Source organism: Chiloscyllium plagiosum, chromosome 29 (genome assembly GCF_004010195.1).
Source record: "Chiloscyllium plagiosum isolate BGI_BamShark_2017 chromosome 29, ASM401019v2, whole genome shotgun sequence".
NCBI classification, from domain to species: domain Eukaryota; kingdom Metazoa; phylum Chordata; class Chondrichthyes; order Orectolobiformes; family Hemiscylliidae; genus Chiloscyllium; species Chiloscyllium plagiosum.
In genome coordinates, this window is record NC_057738.1 from 16,357,024 (window position 1) to 16,376,206 (window position 19,183).

The 19,183-nt window shown below is 40.1% G+C and overlaps 1 protein-coding gene across 8 annotated transcripts in view; it reads right to left on the reverse strand.

Moving 5' to 3' along the window:
• Nucleotides 1-6,143: 6,143 nt before the first annotated feature.
• Nucleotides 6,144-19,183, reverse strand: part of elmo1 (engulfment and cell motility 1 (ced-12 homolog, C. elegans)) — a 277,185-nt gene continuing 264,145 nt past the window's right edge. For all 8 annotated transcript variants that reach the window (XM_043719203.1, XM_043719204.1, XM_043719200.1 and 5 more), the window contains 2 exons: nt 17,800-17,877; nt 6,144-7,306 (listed from right to left, as the gene is read on the reverse strand). In XM_043719203.1, coding sequence (XP_043575138.1) covers nt 7,106-7,306; nt 17,800-17,877 — 279 coding nt within the window. In that variant the 3' untranslated portion in view covers nt 6,144-7,105. The remainder of the gene's footprint in view (nt 7,307-17,799; nt 17,878-19,183) is intronic.

Consider the following 19,183-nt stretch of genomic DNA (forward strand, 5'->3'; position numbering starts at 1 on the left):
ATTGGAGACAGACCAGAGAGGGTTCACTAAACTGATACCTAGGGGTCAGTTCACTCAGCTGGCTGGATAACTGGTCTCTTTTTGTAATCCAAAAAAATCCAAAATGGTGGACAGGAGAAAATCAAGGCTGTAAGAGCTGCTCCATTTTTGAGGGTTTTTTCAGTGCTGACGCTGATTTCTTGGAGCAGTAATTATTATTGTTATAACTTTATGCTTTGCTTTTGGAACTTTAAAAAAAAATCAAAAATGATACTTAAAATGGGGAAAAAGAGAGAGTGCAGGGATTTTGAGACAGGACATGTGAAAGATCCAAGAACAGCTCTAGAGTTCATCAAAAAAAAATCCTAGCAGTGAGCCTTCACAACTGACTGACTGTGACTTATAAGAAACTCTGGAAATCAGAAATCAGTCCAAGTCAAACAAAATAACAGTGAAATTTACAGCTGACGTTGGGGAGACATCATTATCAGAACTACTCACAACTGGGAGTGTCAGGATTTTATTGATCAGCTAAGTGTTTGTTTTTAAGACTTACAAAACTTATCAATCTTGATTTTCTTTTTAAATCTATAATCGTGAGTTGGGTGAAGGTTTTTAAATGTTTTACTGAGATCTATCTCATGGTTACATTTCTTAAAATATAAAACATAGGTATCAAGATATCCCAGAGCAGTGTTTATAGAGCAGCAAGACTGTATTATTTTCTGGTTCTGTCGATCAAGGTGTAGAGATGACCTTTAGTAAAGTAATGCGTTCTTCCTGTCATATACAGGAGATTAGGGAGAATTTCAGTGTTGCCAATGATTATGTCTGCAGCAAATGTGTTTGGTTGTGAATCTTATCATATTGTGTGGATTCATTGAAATGGCAATTAGAGGCAATGAGGAATTTACAGGAACCATGGGGTGTCATGGATGGCAGCTTCAGGAAGGTAGAAAAACCAATGATACAGTAGAGTAAATGGGTTAGCTATAGGAAAGGTGGGAGAGGAAGGCAGGTAGTGCAAGAGTCTCCTAAGGTTATTCCCCTTCTCAAACAAGTATGCTGTTTTGAAAAATGCAGGGGATCACAGACTCTCAGGGGAATGTGGCATTGACAGGGAAGCTTTTGGTACTAAGACTGGCTCTGCTGTAATGAGGGGTATTTCAGCTTCCAAGCAATCGATTATGATAGGGGACTCTTTAGTCAGGGGCACAGATAGATGTTTCTGCGGCCAGCAGTGAGACATCAGAATGGTGCGTTGCCTCCCTGGTGCCAGGATCAAGGATGTTTCAGGGAGGGTGCAGAATATTCTCAAAAGGTAGCGTGACCAGCAGAAGGTTGTTGTACACATTGGTACCATAACACAGAAAGAGAAAACGACAAGGTTCTAAAGGGAAAATGCAGGAGGTTAAAAAATAGGTCCTCAAAGGTAGTAAATCTGGATTATTCCCAGTGTCAGTACTAGTCACAGTAGGAATAAGAGGAAAGAGCAGATGAATGTGTGGCTGAGGAGCTAGTGCAGAGTGCAGGGATTCATATTTTTAGATCATTGGAATCTCTTTTGGGATAGAAGTGACCTGTAAATGCAGGATGGATTGCACCTGATTTGGTGGGGACCAATAGCTTAGTAGGGAAGATTTGCTAGAGCTGCTTGGGAGGATTTAAACTAGTAAGAGAGTGGGCAGACTCAGCGAGATAGTGAGAAAAAAGGTAAATCTGAGGCTGATACAGTTGAGAAAAGGAGCAAGTCAAATAGTGAAGGCAGGCAAGAGGATGTGCAGAGAATGACGTGGGACAGATAAATTAAACTGCATTTATTTCAATGCAACAGGCCTGACAGATAAGGTAAGTGAACTCAGGGCATGGTTAGGAACATGGGACCAGGATATCATAGCTATTACAAAGACCTGGTCAGGGATGGACAGGACTGGTAGCTTAATGTTCCAGGGTATAGATACTATAGGAAAGATAGAAATGGAGGCAAGAGAGGAAGGGGAGTGCTGTTTTTGGTTAGGGATAACATTAGGCAGGAATGTCCTGGGAATATATCCAGTGAAGTTATTTGGGTAGAACTGAGAAATAAGAAAGGGATGATCACCTTATTGGGAGTATATTATAGGCTCCCCAGTTGTCAGTGGGAAATTGAGAAGCAAATTTGTAAACAGATCTCAGCTATCTGTAAGAATAATAGGGTGGTTATGGTAGGGGATTTTAACTTTCAAACATAGACTGGGACTGTCATAGTGTTAAGGGTTTAGATGAAGAGAAATTTGTTAAGTATGTACAATAAATTAATTTTCTTCAGTATGTAGATGAACCTACGAGAGAAAAGTAGTTATAGAAAAGGATAGACCTGATCTAAAAGTTAGAGTTCTAAATTAGAGTAAGGCCAATTTTGATGATATTAGGCAAGAACTTTCAAAAGCTGATTGGGAGAAGCAAATCGCAAGTAAAGGGACAGCTGGAAAGTGGGAGGCCTTCAAAAAATGAGATAACAAGATTCCTGAGGCAGTATGTTTCTGTTAGTGTGATGGGCAAGGCTGGTAGGTGTATGGAATGCTGGATGACTAGAGAGGTGGAGGCTCTGCTCAAGGCAAAAAGTGAGACATATGGCAGGTGTAGGTAGCTGTGATCAAGTGAATCCCTTGAGGAGTATATTGAGCAGTGGGAGTATATCCAAGAGGGAAATTAACATGGCAAACAGAGGACATGAGATAGCTTCGGCAAATAGAGTTAAGGAGAATGCTAAGAGATTCTACAGATACATTAAGGGCAAAAGGGTAACTAGAGAGAGAATAAGGCCTCTTTAAGATCAACAAGGCCATCTATGTGTGGAACCATGGGAGATGGGGGAGATACTAAATGAATACCTCCTGACAGTATATCGTGAAGAAGAATATGGAAGCCATAGAACTTGGAGAAATAAATAGTGATATCTTGAAAAGTGTCCATATGACAGAGGAGGAGGTGCTAGATGTCTTAAAATGCATTAAGGTGAATAAATCCCCAGGAGCTGATCAGGTGTAACCCAGAACTCTGTGGGAAATTAGGGAAGACATTGCTGGGCCCATTGCTGAGACATTTGCATATCAATAGCCACAGGTGGGATGCCGGAAGACTGGAGGTTGGCTAATGTAATTCCATTATTAAAGAAAGGTGATAAGGAAAAGACGTGGATATTCATATATCAGTGAGCCTGACTTCAGTAATGGGTACCTTGTTGGAGGGAATTCTGAGACAGGACCTAAATGCATCTGGAAAGGCAACTTGATTAAGTTACTTGAAGAAGTGATAAAGAAGATTGACGAAGGCAGGGTGGTGGATGGTGTCTATATGGACTTCAGCAAGGAATTCGATATGCTTCTTCATGGTAGACTGGTTAGCAAGATTGGAATCCAAGGGATCCATGAAGAGCTAGCCATTTGGATACGAAATTGGTTTGAAGGTAGGAGATGGTGATGGCAGAGGCCTGTAAGCAGCAGTGTGCCACATGGATTGGTGCTGGGTCATTTATATAAATGATTTGGATATGAACATAGAAGGAATTGTTAGTAAGTTTGAAGATGAAACCAAAATTGGTGGTGTAGTGGATAGTGAAGAAAGTTACCTCAGATTACAATGGGACCTTTACCAGATGGGACAATGGACCGAAGAGTGGCAGCTGGACTTTAATTTAAATAAGTGTGAGGAGTTGCGTTTTGGAAAGACAAATAGGGCAAGACTTGTACACTTAATGGTAAGGTTGTGGGAAGTGTTGCTGAACAAAGAGACCTTGGGGTGCAGGTTCATAGATCATTGAAAGTGGAGTCACAGGTAGATAGGATGTGAAGAAGGTATTTGGTATGCTTTCCTTTATTGGTCAGTGCATTAAGTATAGGAGGTTATGTTGTGCCTATGCAGGACATTGGTTAGGCCACTTTTAGAATATTGCATTTAATTCTGGTCTCCCTGCTATAAGAAAGATGTTGTTCAACCTGAAAAGGTTCTGAAAAGATTTACAAAGATGTTGCTGGGGTTGGAGGGTTTGAGCTATAGGCAGAGGCTGAATAGGCAGGGGCTATTTTCACTGGAATGTTGGAGGCTGAGGCGTGACCTTATAGATGTTTATAAAATCACGAGGGGCATGAATAGGGCGAATAATCAAAGTATTTTCCCCAGGGTAGAGGAGTCAAAAACTAGAGAACAGAAGTTTAAGGTGAGGGGGGAAAGGTACAAAAGGGACCTAAGGAGCAACGTTTTTGTGCAACAGGTGGTGCATATATGGAATGACCTACCACAGAAAATGTTGGATGCTGGTATAACTATACCACTTAACAGACATCTGGATGGGTACATAAACAGGAACAGTTTAGAGGGATACAGATTAAATGCTGGGAAATGGAACTAGGTGAATTTGGGAAATCAGGTCAGCATGGACTAATTGGACCAAAGGGTCTGTTTCTGTACCGTACATCTCTATGACACTGATGTTGAGTGATGTCAACAGTGTGGCCCAGTTCCTGCATTGGCTGAGGTTAACTTGAAGGTTCCACCTTCTCCACCTCTTAGAGTCATAGAGGTGTACAGCACGGAAACAGACCCTTCTGTCCAACTAATCCATGCCGACCAAATATCCCAACCCAATCAAGTCCCACCTGCCTTTGAAACATCACTGGGAAATATTACTCTACATCTCAATTCTTCCGACAAAAGTGTTCTACCTCACACTTTCCCACATTGTATTCCACCTATCATCTCTTTACCCACTCTCTGAAACTGTTTAAGTCCTTTGGCAGTCTCCTTGCTTCCTCAACACTTCCTGTCTCTTCAACTATACTTGAATCATCTGCAAACCTAGCAACAATGCCCTCAGTTCCTTTGTCCAGATCGTTAAGATATAATGTGAATAGCTGTGGTCCCAACATTAACCCCTGCAAAACTCCACTAGTTACCAGTTGCCATCCTGAAATAGATCAATTTTGTCTCTACTCTGCCTTCTGCCAATCCTCTATCTGTGCCAGTACCTTGCCCCTAATATCATGAGCTCTTATCTTGTTTAGCAGCTTCCTGTGAAGTATTGTGCCAAAGGCCTTCTAGAAATCCAAATATATCACATCTACTGGCTCTCCTTTGTCTAAAGTGCATTCTTGGACACTTGATGGTGAAGTGTCAATTAAACTAGCTTGATGCCATTACTAAATCACCGCAGTCATGATTATTGAGGCCAAACTAGGGGAAATTGCATGTTCCAAACACTTTTCTCTGACCCCCAAGGTAACAAAAGCAATTTGTTCTGCCCACTTTATTCACAGTGTCACTGACTATGTGCAGTTATTGTGCAGCTGAATTTCAATATGAGATGACAAGGTTCTAATTTTGTATTCTTGTATGAGTGACTTGTACGCTCCACCTGAGACACATGATTTTTCCCAACCTTTATGATACCTTTTATGATCTTCCAGCCTTCCTCTGTTTCTGTGATGCTCTTTGTTTAACTATTAACGTCCTCTCTTTATCCCCAAAAGCCAATGGCTTTGTGAATTGCCATGCCCTTCTTGGCCCAATGCTCGCTCCACTAGAGTTAATGGTAACCATGACCTGTCATAACCCCATCTCAGAACTCCGAAACCCCTTCTATGGTCTATGAGATCTGACATTTCTAAACACATTTTAGTCTTTTTCTAAAATTCATTTAGGTGGGTTTTTATTTTTCACATTCACCACTCCCTAGAATTTTATTCCCAAAAATGACAAGTGAACATTGAACTGCATTGGGCAAGGTGTATTTGTAAAAGGCAACAAAGTGAATGGTGGGATGTTATTGTGTAAGCTGCAGACATAGGTGCAGAATCTTTGTTCATCCTTATTCAAGTGCACATTTGGTCTTTGCATGCTTACCGACTGGTATCTTGCGAACTTCTGAACGATGGATGGCTGAACATTCTACCATATAATGCACAGAAACTAGAAAAGAGCATGCTACTTTTCACCTTTAAGGGTAGATATCATAAAGTCAGATGGACAAATGGAAAATCCAGCGGGGCCTGATGTGATCCTGATTTCAAAAATATTTTACACTTGAAATATAAAATCTCCCCTTGTGTTTCCAAAACACACTGCTGCTCATGCAACATCCTAGTAAATGCAATAGTTTCATTATGTCGAGAGAGCATAAATTCACATTCAGGTAATAAATCTTATTTTATTGTAAACTGCATAATCTCAAGGACATTTACTTAAGATATCTCAATGTGGTAAAGAAACACTTCAACAATACACAGATGTGCATTTTCCATTAAATATATATGTAAGAGGCTAAAAATGGTAAAACAGTTTTTTTACATATATAAAATGTTTCCTGGTAAATTATTCTCTAACATCATAATGACACAACAGTGACATAATACTGGCTGCTTGGCATATTTCACGAATCATCACTATGTAATACAGAATCCAGTATCTTACTCTACACAGAGCCAAAGCCATGACCATATGTTTAGTCTGATACAAATGCACTCTTTCCTTTTAAGTATGGTACACATTAATGAGCTCTGACATTACTGGCAGCATAATATACATTTTACTATCAAGCAAAATGTGTGGCTGGAAGGTCAGACCTTAAAGGGAATGCAAATTGAGATATTAATAGCCCTAGATCAAACTGATTTCTAGCTTCCTGAATGAACACAGGCTGATTTTCCATTTTTTATAAACATGTGCACAAGGGTTTATACACACATAAACACATACACGCATGATCTGTCTCCTCTCATTAAACCCCTGATGCCTTTCACCACTCTGATGAGAAAGAGTGATGTGCATTCTCATGAAGTCCTGCCACAACAAACTTTTGGCAAAAATATAATTTGCAACAAGTTGTATCAACCATGAGAATGTCTGAGAAATGGTCCCATTCCCAGTGAAGGTAACACTGCAGCTGGGTCACTACTTGCAGTGGCACAGAAATACAAGGGCTTTTTCCACCAAATAATGCCCAGAAATTAGAAAACAACTTGGTCTAGTTGAAGATTAGCAGAAGCCAAAAGGTAACAGGAAGATATATAGGTAACAGAGAGAACAATAGGGGAAGATGATAGCTCCAGTTACTGCTGGTTCCAGTTTATTCTCACAGCTGTGACCCTGTCTAGTTACAGTCATAAACAAAGTCATAGTTGCTTGGCTCCTTGGGGATTGGAGGTGGGGCTTCCGGAATTTTAATATTCTCTAGGTCGAGAAGGCGAAGCTTCATCTCCATGCTGAGGAGTGTGTCGAGGTCATTCTTCGTCAGCTCGCTCATCATCTCCTTCCCGAGTAGAGCATTCAGTCCATCTGTCCACACACAGTACTAGAAAAGAGAAAATGACGGTGTTGAAAACATTCAACCTCCTTTACATATCAGTCAGAGTTTGCTGTCTTTTCAGTACTGGCTGTTTTTAAGAATCTTGTCAGAAGGTCTACAAAAAAAGCTTCAGAATCAATACCAACTTACTTATCAAATTCACAGTGCAGCCTCATTCTCTGCATCTGTCACAAATTCATTAGTGTTCATAGTATAAGCAATTCTACATCTTTCAAGTGGCCTGCATTATTAGTTTTAGCTTTTACTGAGTAAGAAAATGTGAATCAATATTAAACATGTTACAATTTCCATGGGAAAACAAATCAGAGTAGGATAACTATGATTATAAGGAATGGCTTATGATGAATTTACAGCATGGAAACAAATCATTTGACCCGCTAGTCTGTGCTGGTATATGTTTTCTCCCACTCTCTTTCATCTATTTGTATATCCTCCTATTTATAACTTTTCAATCAACCCTTCCTATATTCTTAAAGACCTCTGTTGGGTCAACCCTTAGACTTCACTTTTCGAGAGAAAAGAATCCCACTCTGTTTGATATTTACTGATAGTTATAACCTGTACAGTTATGGTCTCAGAAAACAAAGAACTGCAGATGCTGAAAATCTGAAACAAAAGAGGAAATTGCTGGAGAAGCACAGCAGGTCTGGCAGTATCTGCAGAATGAAAGCAGAGTGAATGTTTTGAATCCAGTGACTCTTCTTCAGAACTGATGTTAACTAGAAAAAAGTGGTATTTATGCTGATAACAGTGAGTGGGGAGGAAGAATGAGCAAAGAGATGATGACAAATCTGAGAGAGAGAGAGAGAGAATTAGGCAGATAAAGGGATTGTTGATAGCAAACCAGGGAAGGGGAAAAGTTGACCGTGGGGACAATAAGGAGGTGAAAGTGGGTTGGCTGTGGTGAAAACAGCTTTTCATGCTGTTTCTTCTGTGATGTCATATTCTTACAGCAATCATCAGTCAATGTCTGAAATCTGACTGAAAATATTAATTTGACAAGATGGTGAGTTTGCTGTTTACTAAAATTCAGGGAGTACATAATTGGGCAGAGGATAATGAGTGTGCCACAGTTTGTTCAAGGCTACTTGTTAGGAGAGTACTTTATTTTTCTGATAATGAAGTACTTTTAGTGTTATTTATAAACAGATTTTCCCTTTTTGGGCAGGGAGAGCAAGGCTTTTTTTGATCTAACCTATTTTCTGGATTCCCTCAATATTGGACCAATCACAGTGAAGGAAATCAGCAGTTGACTCAGTTCTATCACTTCCCGTAATGTAACATTTACTACTTAATAGTAAATAAACAAGATGGTGCTCACTCCCTGACTAATAAACTGACAGATATTTACTTGATGACCCCAGACAGCAATGGCTAAGTATTGCTATTTCATGACATCCTAACAAAAAGATGACAAAATTAATCACTTGTAATTTTCAAGTTAGTCTTTCAAATGTCAAACTGAACACAATTTGGCATTAATGCTCCCTCTCATCTTCTTTCTCTCAAGTTTAGTTGCTCTGAATTAAAAGACAGCAGGTGAAAGGTGTACCCAATAGCTTCCCAGAATGGCATTCCTATATTTATTCCTCTGTCCTGGCCTCTCTTACCTGTCGTCCCTAAGCTGTCAGAGAAAATCACTATGTGGGAGCTACAGGTGCAAAGCCCAAACTGCCATCTCCACACTTTTAATAATGTAAAGGTTACAACTTTTGATCATTCCTTCTTTATGCATCCTGAAGAGTTTGTTTCAGTTTTAAGAGAAACCCGACAGCAGAGAGCCCCAGCACAGTACATATTGGAGATGATGATATGGCTCATGCCCAACTTGAATGGGCCAAGTAGTTTTATCCAGATAACCAATTAATGTTGCAGTTACCTTAGTGACTGTCACTGCTAAGACATGATAAACTTACTTATAAAAATAATGCTGTCTATCCTGCAATATCATGAATTTAAACTTTAATTATGGCTTTGAACCGTCACTTTTACTCTTGCACCTTCTTGAAATAAAGCTGGGAAATGTGCAAGGCAATCCTTTTAAAATCTGGAGATCTGCAGCCAACTCAATAGTCCAATGAAACACAGGGAAGTGATCTACTCATACCACCAAGGTGGCACTGGGTGTGATATATCACAGAGAATTATCTACTATAATTGGAAACATATTCAAGCTATAATTGTGGTTTTAGAATTGGTGCAGAGTGAATAACTTGAAAACATACTGGCTTTAAGCACTATTAGTGTTAGTCACTGGAAAGCATATGCTGATTACTTACATGGCAAAATGTGCGCTAAAGGCATATGGAAGCACACTTGAGAGAAGAGTTAGTGATAGGCTGTTTTATGGAGACATGCTAAATTACCACAGATATCACTGCAGAAGGTTTGAATGAGGGATTTGTATCACTAATTTAAGAAGGGGTTCCAAGGCTTCATTAACTATTTTTTTTGAGCAGGGTGTGTGGGGCAGATGATAAGTTTAAGCTCAAATATCTGGAATGCTATGTTTTGACACTTACTAAGGAGTTTTCATTGCCGACTGGGACTTGTGGAAGAAGACAATATCTAGTTATGATTATAGATTTAGACGAAAAGAAACAGTTGGAGGTTTAAACAAAGCATGGTCTGGTTAGAAACAGAGAAATAGGCCGAGGACATCTCAGACACTTAAGCCTGTTCTCCCATTTTAGTCCATGCCTCATCTACTTCAACATAATTTTTCTGTGCTATCCTCATTTGCCTTGATGTCAGTAGTATCTAGAATTCTTTCAATCGTTATCTTAAAATTAATGAATGACTGAGCTTTCTCAGCACTGTGTTGCACAGAATTTCAAAGATTCACCACTTGCTGAATGAAGAAACTTCTTATTTCAGTCTATTGGCTAAGGAGTTGGTGCAGGAGGGAGGGCTTCAGATTCCTGGGACCTTTACCAGTCTGATAAGACCATAAGACATAGGAGCAGAAATTAGGCCATTCGGCCATCGAGTCTGCTCCACCATTCAATCATGGCTGATAGATTTCTCAAACCCATTTTCCTGCTTTTTCCCAGTAACCTTTGATCCTCTTGACAGTGAAGGACTTATCTATCTCAGTTTTAAATATACTCAATGACCTGGCCTCCACAGCCTTCTGTGGCACTGAATTCCCCAGATTCGCCACTCTCTGGCTAAAGAGGTTTTTCCTTATCTGCATTCTAAAAGGTATTGCCTTTACTCTAAGGCTGTGCCCACAGGTCTTCATTTCTCCTGCCAATGGAAACATCTTCCCAATGTCCACTCTGTCATTCAGTATTCTGTAAGTTTCAGTCAGGTCTCCTCTCATCCTTCTAAACTATAACAAGTATAGTTCCAGAGTCCTCAAACGTTCCTCATATGTTAAGTCTTTAATCCTGGGATCATTCTCATTAACCTCCTCTGGTTCTGCTGCAGAGCCAGTACATCTTTCCTGAGATATGGGGCCCAAAATGGTGTCACATCTGAGGCAAACAGGACCAACTTCCCTGGGGGAGGGGTTGGGGCTGTGTGTGTTTGTGGAGATGCTAGTGCTGTTAGTGAAGGTTTCACCTTTGGCCAAAGTCATGGAATAGAAGTCAAAGCACAATAAAGGAAGATGCACGAATAAAACAAAATCAACTCAGTGCGAACAACACCATATACAGTCAAGTTATGGCAAAAGAGAAGGATGTTCCCAATGACTGGGGAGTCTGGAGCTAGGGGGCCAGAGTCTAAAGATGAACAGTAGGGGATTTAGGACTGAGATGAGGAGAAATTTCTTCACCCAGAGTGGTGTGAAATTCCTTGCCACAGAAAGTAGTCAAATCCAAAACCTTAAAGCTTTCAAGAGGAATTAAATTTAGTTCTTAGGGCTAAAGGGATCAAAAGGCATGGAGAGAAACTGGGAACAGAATAATGAGTTGGATGATCAGCCATAGTCTCACTGAATGGCAGAGATCTGAATGTCCTACTCCTGCTCCTAGTTTCTATGTTTTTAAATAGGAATATCTTGTAGGCAGGTTGAAGTCAGGTTTGAATCTTTTAAAATGCATACTTCCCTCCCAATGCCGACTCATCCATTCCTGGGGCTGAAATTACTCTCTAGATTGGTGCTACTTTGAAGGTGGAACATACCTTGAACTGCATCAGCTGTTAACATTTTTTTGCTTGGCTGATTAAAAGTTCTTTAATTAGCAAGTGTTGATGACATCTTTATGGGTACTAGATGACACAAAGATAGGTGCAGGACAGGTAGTGTTGAGGAATCAGGGAGACTGCTGCAGAAGGATTTGGACAGGCTACAAGAGTGGACAAAGAAGTGGCAGATGGAATACAATGTGGGAAAGTGAAGGTAATGCACTTTGGTAAAATAATAGAGCCCAAGACTATTTTCTTATTGGGGAAAGGATTTAGAAATCTGAAGCATAAGGGACTTGGGAATCCTAATTCAGGATTCTCTTAAGGATAACATGCAGATTCAGTTGGCAGTTAGGAAGGCAAATGCAACGCTAACATTAATTTCAACAGGGCGAGAATACAAGAGCAGGGATGTACTGCTGAGGTGGTATAAGGCTCCGGTCAGACTACATTTAGAATACTGTGACCAGTTTTGGGCCCTGTATCTAAGGAACGATGTGCTGGCCTTGAAGGGGGTCCAGAGGAGATTTACGAGGATGATCCTGGGAACGAAGGGCTTGTCATACAAGGAGCAGTTTGAGGAGTCTGGGTCTGTACTCTGAGTTTAGAAGGATGAGGAGGGACCTGATTGAAGCGTATGGAATACTGATAGGCCTGGATAGAGTGTGCTTGGGGAAATGTAGGAGAGATTAGGATCTGAGGGACTCAGCCTCAGAATGAAGGATGACCCTTTAGAACTTAAATGAGGAGGAATTGCTTCAGCCAGCAAGTGGTTAATCTGTGGAACTCATTACCACAGAAAGCTGTAAAGGCCAGATCATTGAGTGTATTTATGACAGAGATTGATAGGTCCTTGATTAGTAAGGGGATCAGGAGGGAAGATGGCAGGACAATGGGATTGAGAAACATATCAGCCGTGATCGAATGGAGCAAGTGGTCTAGCTCTGCTCCTGTATCTTATGGAAGGCTGATGGTGTGAGGTAGATGAATTAGTACTTGCAAATGTCACGGTGAGATTACTAATGCATTGAGTTGGTGACAGAATCCATGGGGGTGAGTTTGGCTTCCTTGCACTCTGAATTCAGTAACACTTACCGTTTCTGCTCACTGAGCAAAGACAAATGTTTTGACAAAAATAAAATTCGTGAGACATGGAAAAGGTTACCAGTATTTATCATATTACACCACAGGTGTTCTTTTCAAAATCCCTATTGTGTCCTTATGATATTGTCTGTTCTTTGAATTCACCTGAAGATGAAAGCTATACCAAGTTCACCACATCTCATTCATGAGTTTGATCTGTTCAAAGGACAACTGTGACTGGCAAATCTTTATAACCTGCTGATTCTGTTTTGTTGTAGTCTTTATTGTTTTTTATTTAGTATTAATGATCTGGTATTGTCATGCTGAATTGTATTGGTTTTAGGCATCATTTAGCCAGAGCAATGAAATTCAAATAAATGCATAAAAATGATGAATGTGCTGTTTAGTTTATGCAAAACAACTGCTTGTAGGGTTAATATATAACTGGAGGTCCTGAACTGTACACACATTGTGAAAACCTCACAACCTTGAGAAGTCCAAACAGATCCTGATTGGATTTCATTGCACAAAGTGAAGCAATATTTAATTTACTTCATACATTAATATGCTTCTGATGATTCCCCAGGACAATTTTTACACTGGGTGTTCTGTTCTCTCACTTATCAATCAATAGCCCGGTAACCTCATGTATTAGAATGCATAGCCAACAACTAATACCTTATGCAATTCAATACTGAGCACCATTGAGATGATTATTCACCTTGGTGACTAGTTGAATTTTATTATACTGTATAGCAACAAATGTAGTATGTTCAAGAATAGACTCCCCATTTGCCTGGATAAGTGCAGCCTCTCAATACTCAAGAAGCTTGATGCCATCCAGGACAAAGCAGTCTGCTTGATTGGCAATACATCCATAAGCACCATTCCCTCCACCACTGACACGCAGTAGCAACAGTGTGTACTATAAGTCGTTCTGCTATAACGTCAACAGTTGTGTTCCTCTACAACCTCATGCTACACAAAACATGCCATAGAAAATTGCCATACCCATTCAGTAGAAGGTTTGTGTTATCCAAACAAAGTCCACAATTCGTGTGATTTTTAACTTTGTACACCCCAGTCCAACACCGGCATCTCCAAATCATGACTACTATCGACACCACTAACCACCGGCTTAAAGTGGAGAGGATCTCCAAGAAGATTGCACATATCGATAAATTCTGTGTTACGACTGAGCCCTCCACTATCACCTGCTGAAGGAGCGTCGCTCCGAAAGCTGGTGTGCTTCCAATTAAACCTATTGGACTATAACCTGGTGTTGTGTGATTTTTAACTTTGTACACCCCAGTCCAAGACCGGCATCTCCAAATCACAATTCGTCAATCACATTATAGCCAATTCATGCTGATGAAATATGCGTTATAGCAGAATGAACTGTATCTACAAGATGCGCTGCAGAAATTCACTCTAGTTTCTCAGACAGTGCCTTCTAAACCCACGATCACTTCCATCTACAAGGACAAGAGCAGCTGATAAATGGGAACACCACCATCTTCAAGTTCCCCTCCAAGCCATTCATCATCCTCACTGGGAAAAGTATTCCTGTTTCCTCACTGTCATTGGGTAAAATTCCTGGAATTGTCTCCCTAATGGCATTGTGGGTCAACCCACAACAGGCTGACTGCAGCAGTTTAAGAAGGCAGCTCAAGGGAAACTAGGGGCAGGCAATAAATGCTGGCCAGCCAGCAACACCCACGTCCCACAAATGAATAGAGAAAAAACACTATCAGCTCCTTGAGCCCACAGCACTACATAAAAGAATCATTGCTGATATTCTGCCTCTACCTCACTTTCCTAGTTGTTGCTCCTATCCTTTGACTTCTCAGACTCTATCAATCAATCTGTCTCATCTATGAATATACACAATGATGGAGTATCCATCTGTTAACTCCAAAATACCCTCCTAATTCCCACTTTTGTTTTCAGTTCATTTACTAATCCTCCATCCATACTTACAAAATGTCCTCATCTGCGTGAGCTCTTAACTTGTCTATTAACCTTTTGTGTGATACCTTACTGAATGCCTTTTGGAAATCCAAGTGTGCTACAGCTACAGCCCCACCTGAACCATTGTACTATTTACATCCTCAGAAAACCCAAATAAATTGGTTAAACAGAATTTATACTTGCAAAACCAGGCTGACACTGATCTTCTCAGTGCATTGCTAAGAATTCAACAATAAGTTACAGCATTCTGCCAACAACTGATGGCAGGGTATTTGGCTTGTAGTTCCCTGTTTTCTCTTTTCCCCCTAGCAGGAATAAATGGTGTTACAGTTGTTAGCTTGCAATCAGTTGAGACTGTTCTGTAATTCAGGCAATTCTGGGAAGTCATTACCTGTGCATGCACTCTCTCTGACTCTAGGACATAGACTATCAAGTCCTAAGGATATTTCAGCTTTAAGTCCCTGAGGTTTGCCCAACACTTCTTCTCAGCTGATATAAATAATTTTACTCTTAGTAGCCTCTCTTAGTAGCTCCTTATATGTCCAATATGAAATCTGTGTTTCCTACAACAAAGACAGATGCAAAAGGCACAATTTTCCCTGTTTGAAATTCAATGGCAGACCAATCACACATCCATCAGCTTGTTACAAGCTGACTAGTGAGCTTCGGACAGAATCTTAATGAATGGCAGTCCTCAACAGTGGTGCTTCCTTCCCCAGAAGCTTCCAATCAGAGGTAGGCAGCTTCTATGTTATACAGACTGTCAGAAGGGCCTACTCCTCAGGGCATCCAACAGTGAGAAGTTAGATCTTTTTCTTTTCCTTCTCATGTGGTGGGGGTCACGGTGCTAGAGATGACGGCAGATGGGTGGCTTACTGAGGCCACACACTTGTCCCTCATCTGACCCACTGCCTCTTTTTGCTAGCAGGCTGGTCACTTTGGCTACCCAGTCAAAAGTCAACCACTTTTCTCACCTGCCAGTACAGAAGCAAAACAAGATGGTGATGATGAGGTCTTTACTTGTGTGTTGATTGACTTCTTAAAAACCTTAAAGTTTTTGACTGGACCTTCTCATCCAGAAATTAATTTCCGAGGTGGAGAGAAGGAGGTATCTTTCTTGGGCAAGTACCTCCCCCATTTTTCTCCTTCTCACTACTCAAGGAAGGGGAAAGTTTTGCCTATAGCATGATGACTCTTGTGATGAGGGTGCCCCCTTAACAAGGTTATATTGTCCTTGGGTTTTTTTCAAGAGGCGTCGTAAAGGCAGAGGTGCTGATTTGTCTGTATTGGTTTTGTTGAATAACTGCAGGGGAGTAGTCAGTTCTCCCAGGTCAGGTTTGTTTTTTCTAGTTTGGTTAGTTCTAGCAGGCACTCAGAAAACTGTTGGGGACCTAGAGAAGCAGTTATAGGGAAGAGAGGTTCCATGCTTCAACAGAAGTCTTGGCTTGAACTTTCTCTCTGAAAACTGTCCTCCCTGTAAGAACCTGTGCCAAGGGATGTGTTCATGGGATGTTGCAGGATTGGAACAGCTTCGTTAAGTTCCGATATCATGTCAGTTGGATTATTTAATAAGTTATTCTAAATTCTGTTTTCTTCTGTTCGTGTTTCATCCGTAATGTTTAAATAAATTCTGTTTTGTTTAAAGCTGAGTGGTTTGACCAGTTGCATCACTCTTGGAATATCCACTTTACATCTATCTAAAAGAAAATAAAAAATTGGGGTCTGCGCTACCTTCTCAAAACATTTTGAGGGGGCTCTGACCTCGTCCATACACTCTGCCACTTATTCATTCCTGATGATATTTTCTCCTGGCCCTATCTCTAAGAGACCAACATTTACCTTAGCTACTCTCCTTTGTTTTGTATACTTGTAAAAGTTCTCACAATCTGTTTTGATATTCTTGCTAACCTTATTCTCATTCTATTTTTTTTCCTTTTATACCTACATTTTGGCTGACCTCTGCTATTTCCAAAAGTCTCCCAGTGTTTTAATACTGGCTTAATAATTACCCTTCCCAATAATACATGCATGGTGGTTCAGTGGTTAGCATTTCTGACTCTCAGCACCAGGGACCCAGGTTCGATTCCAGCCTTGGGAATTTGTCTCTATAGAGTTTGCACATTCACCCTGCGTTTGCATAGGTTTCCTCCCACAGTCCAAAGATGTTCAGGTTAGGTGGATTGACCATGCTAAATTTCCCATACTATGCAGCCTAGGTGGATTAGCCATGGGAAATGCAGAGTTGCAGAGATAGGGTAGTGGGGTTGAATTTGGGTGGGATGCCCTTTGGCGAGGCGGTGTGGACTTGATGGGCTGAATGGTCTGCTTCCACACTGTAGGGATTCTATAATTTTTTAAAATCTGTAACAACCTTCAATCTCCCCACCAAAACATGAATGAACCTTTCTCACTAAATGTTTTTTAACGGAATTTATGTTTGATGAACATTTTAAATAATGTCTTTAAACGCTGTCCACTGTTGACTTTTCACCATAACTCTTGGTTTATTTATGTAATTAACCTTAACTTGCTCTTCCCTCATGCTCAAGTAATTAACTTTAAAATTTGTGTTTTGGATTAAAGCTTGTCGCTCTCAAGCATAATAATTGAAGTGTTGTGCAATAACAAGGTTTGACACCTCCTGAGATGTATATGTTTAATCCCTTAGTTGGACCATGAAAGTTTGAGTAATCATTAATATGTCCAGATATGGCACACACTTCACTGTCATTTAAGCTGCAGGCAAAGTGGGAAAACTGCATTGGCCAAGCAGTTTGTATTAAATTCTCAAGTGTCAAGTTTATAGTCCTGACACTTCTGGTTCTAAAGAAGAAAGGGGTTAGATATTGACAGTAAGCATCAATTAAGATAATAGTATCATGAACTATCATCAAAAACGTGCCATTTTGTCCTCTTTTCCTTGACCTTATATTTCTACAAACCTACTCAGTAGCAACAGCATCATCAAGCACCTGATTGGAACGTGTATTATAATCTAAAAAAAGTGAAGCAAGTATCAACGTGATTTAAATGGTGCACATTAAAAATCAAATATGAAGAGAAAATACTGAACAGGCTGACTATAAAACGTATTGACTTTATTATATTAGAAGAAATTTTGGCAGCCAGTTCTTCATTCAAAAATATTCCTGGCTTTTCGTTATGAAGTGCCATTAAATAAAATATTAATGGGTAATTCTTCAAAGCTTGCAACAGTTTCTCCATCAAGTAAAAACTGTTGAGAAAGCACATTAAAAATAACATTAATGGAAGGAAGGTGTTACACTTACTTCATGCTTGTCAGGAGCAATGAAATTCAAGGAATCATCTGGGTCATACAGTATAGAGAAGGCGAGTTCTAACACTTCCTGTGGAGACCAGAACAACATGAGCAATCAGTCAAACAAAGGGCATGACGTACAAGGGAAGAGACGACCATTTTTTTCTGAATGCCACATTCAACCACAGTTTATACTTATACAGCAATGTAAATATAATCAAATGTTTCACACAGTTTGCCTTACAAATAAAGTAGGATTTTAAAGACTCACTGAAAGGAGGATGCAGAGTAAGAGAGAGTGGAGAAAATGGAGTCTTGGAGATATTTAGGGAAGGAATTGCAGAGCTGCGGACCTAATTACTAATAAAGGTAGAACTACGAAAATTAGGGATGCACCGAAGACCTGAATTGGGGATGCATAATTATCTCAGAGGCTACAGGCGAAGGAAAGAACGACAAAGAAATTCAAATACAAGGATGAAATTTCTAAAATGGATGTGTTAACAGATCAGGAGCAAATAATGCAAGTTAGGGTCTGGACAGTAGTTTTGAATGGCTGCAAGTTTAAAGGCAGTGCATTATGGGAAATTGACAGGAATATTGAGTCCTGAGGTGACAAAAGCAACAGAAAGAGTTTCAGCAGCAGATGAGTGCAGGCAGTAGTGGACAGGGGCAATACTACAGAAATGGATATAGCCAGTCTTTATGAGTTCTCATGATAGGCAATAATTATTAGCTCTGACAGAGATGCCCACAGTCCAGGCATGAATAAAGTAAAATAGTAATGACCAAAATTGCTTTGCTTTCTGGGAATTGAAATTGGAAAGCTAATTGTGCTTAGAAAATGTGAATTGAGGGTTCTTGTGGTACACAGGGTAGTGTTCATGCCTCTGAGCCTGGAGACTCAAGTTCAAGTCTCACCTATTTCAGAGTTGTGTAAATCACATCCCTGAACAGGTTGATAAGAAAAATCAATATTACAGTGCATTTAAAACATGTTATGGCCCCTGATCAGAAACACTCAATTTGGTGTCCACATCATCACAATTATTGACTTTCCCAAAGGTGCATGTACTTACTGAATGCTAACCAGCCTGGGGCCTCATATATTGGCCATTTGTTGTTTTTGCAAGCCATGTGAGTAGCATTTCTGCAGCAGAATATTGTGAAGCAAATCAAAACCAGCTCAGATCCGAGAGTTGCAATGGACAGGGATTGAACAGTTTTAGATACTACAAACCTGACTCACAGCAATATTGACATATACTGCTTTCTCAAGCAGTAGACCAACAAATCTTCAGTCTTTACTAGCAGTTGACAGGCTGGTCTCCTGAGCATACTTTAACAAGTACATTGGTGTCCGTTTTATATTACTTTGAAGAAGTGACAATATT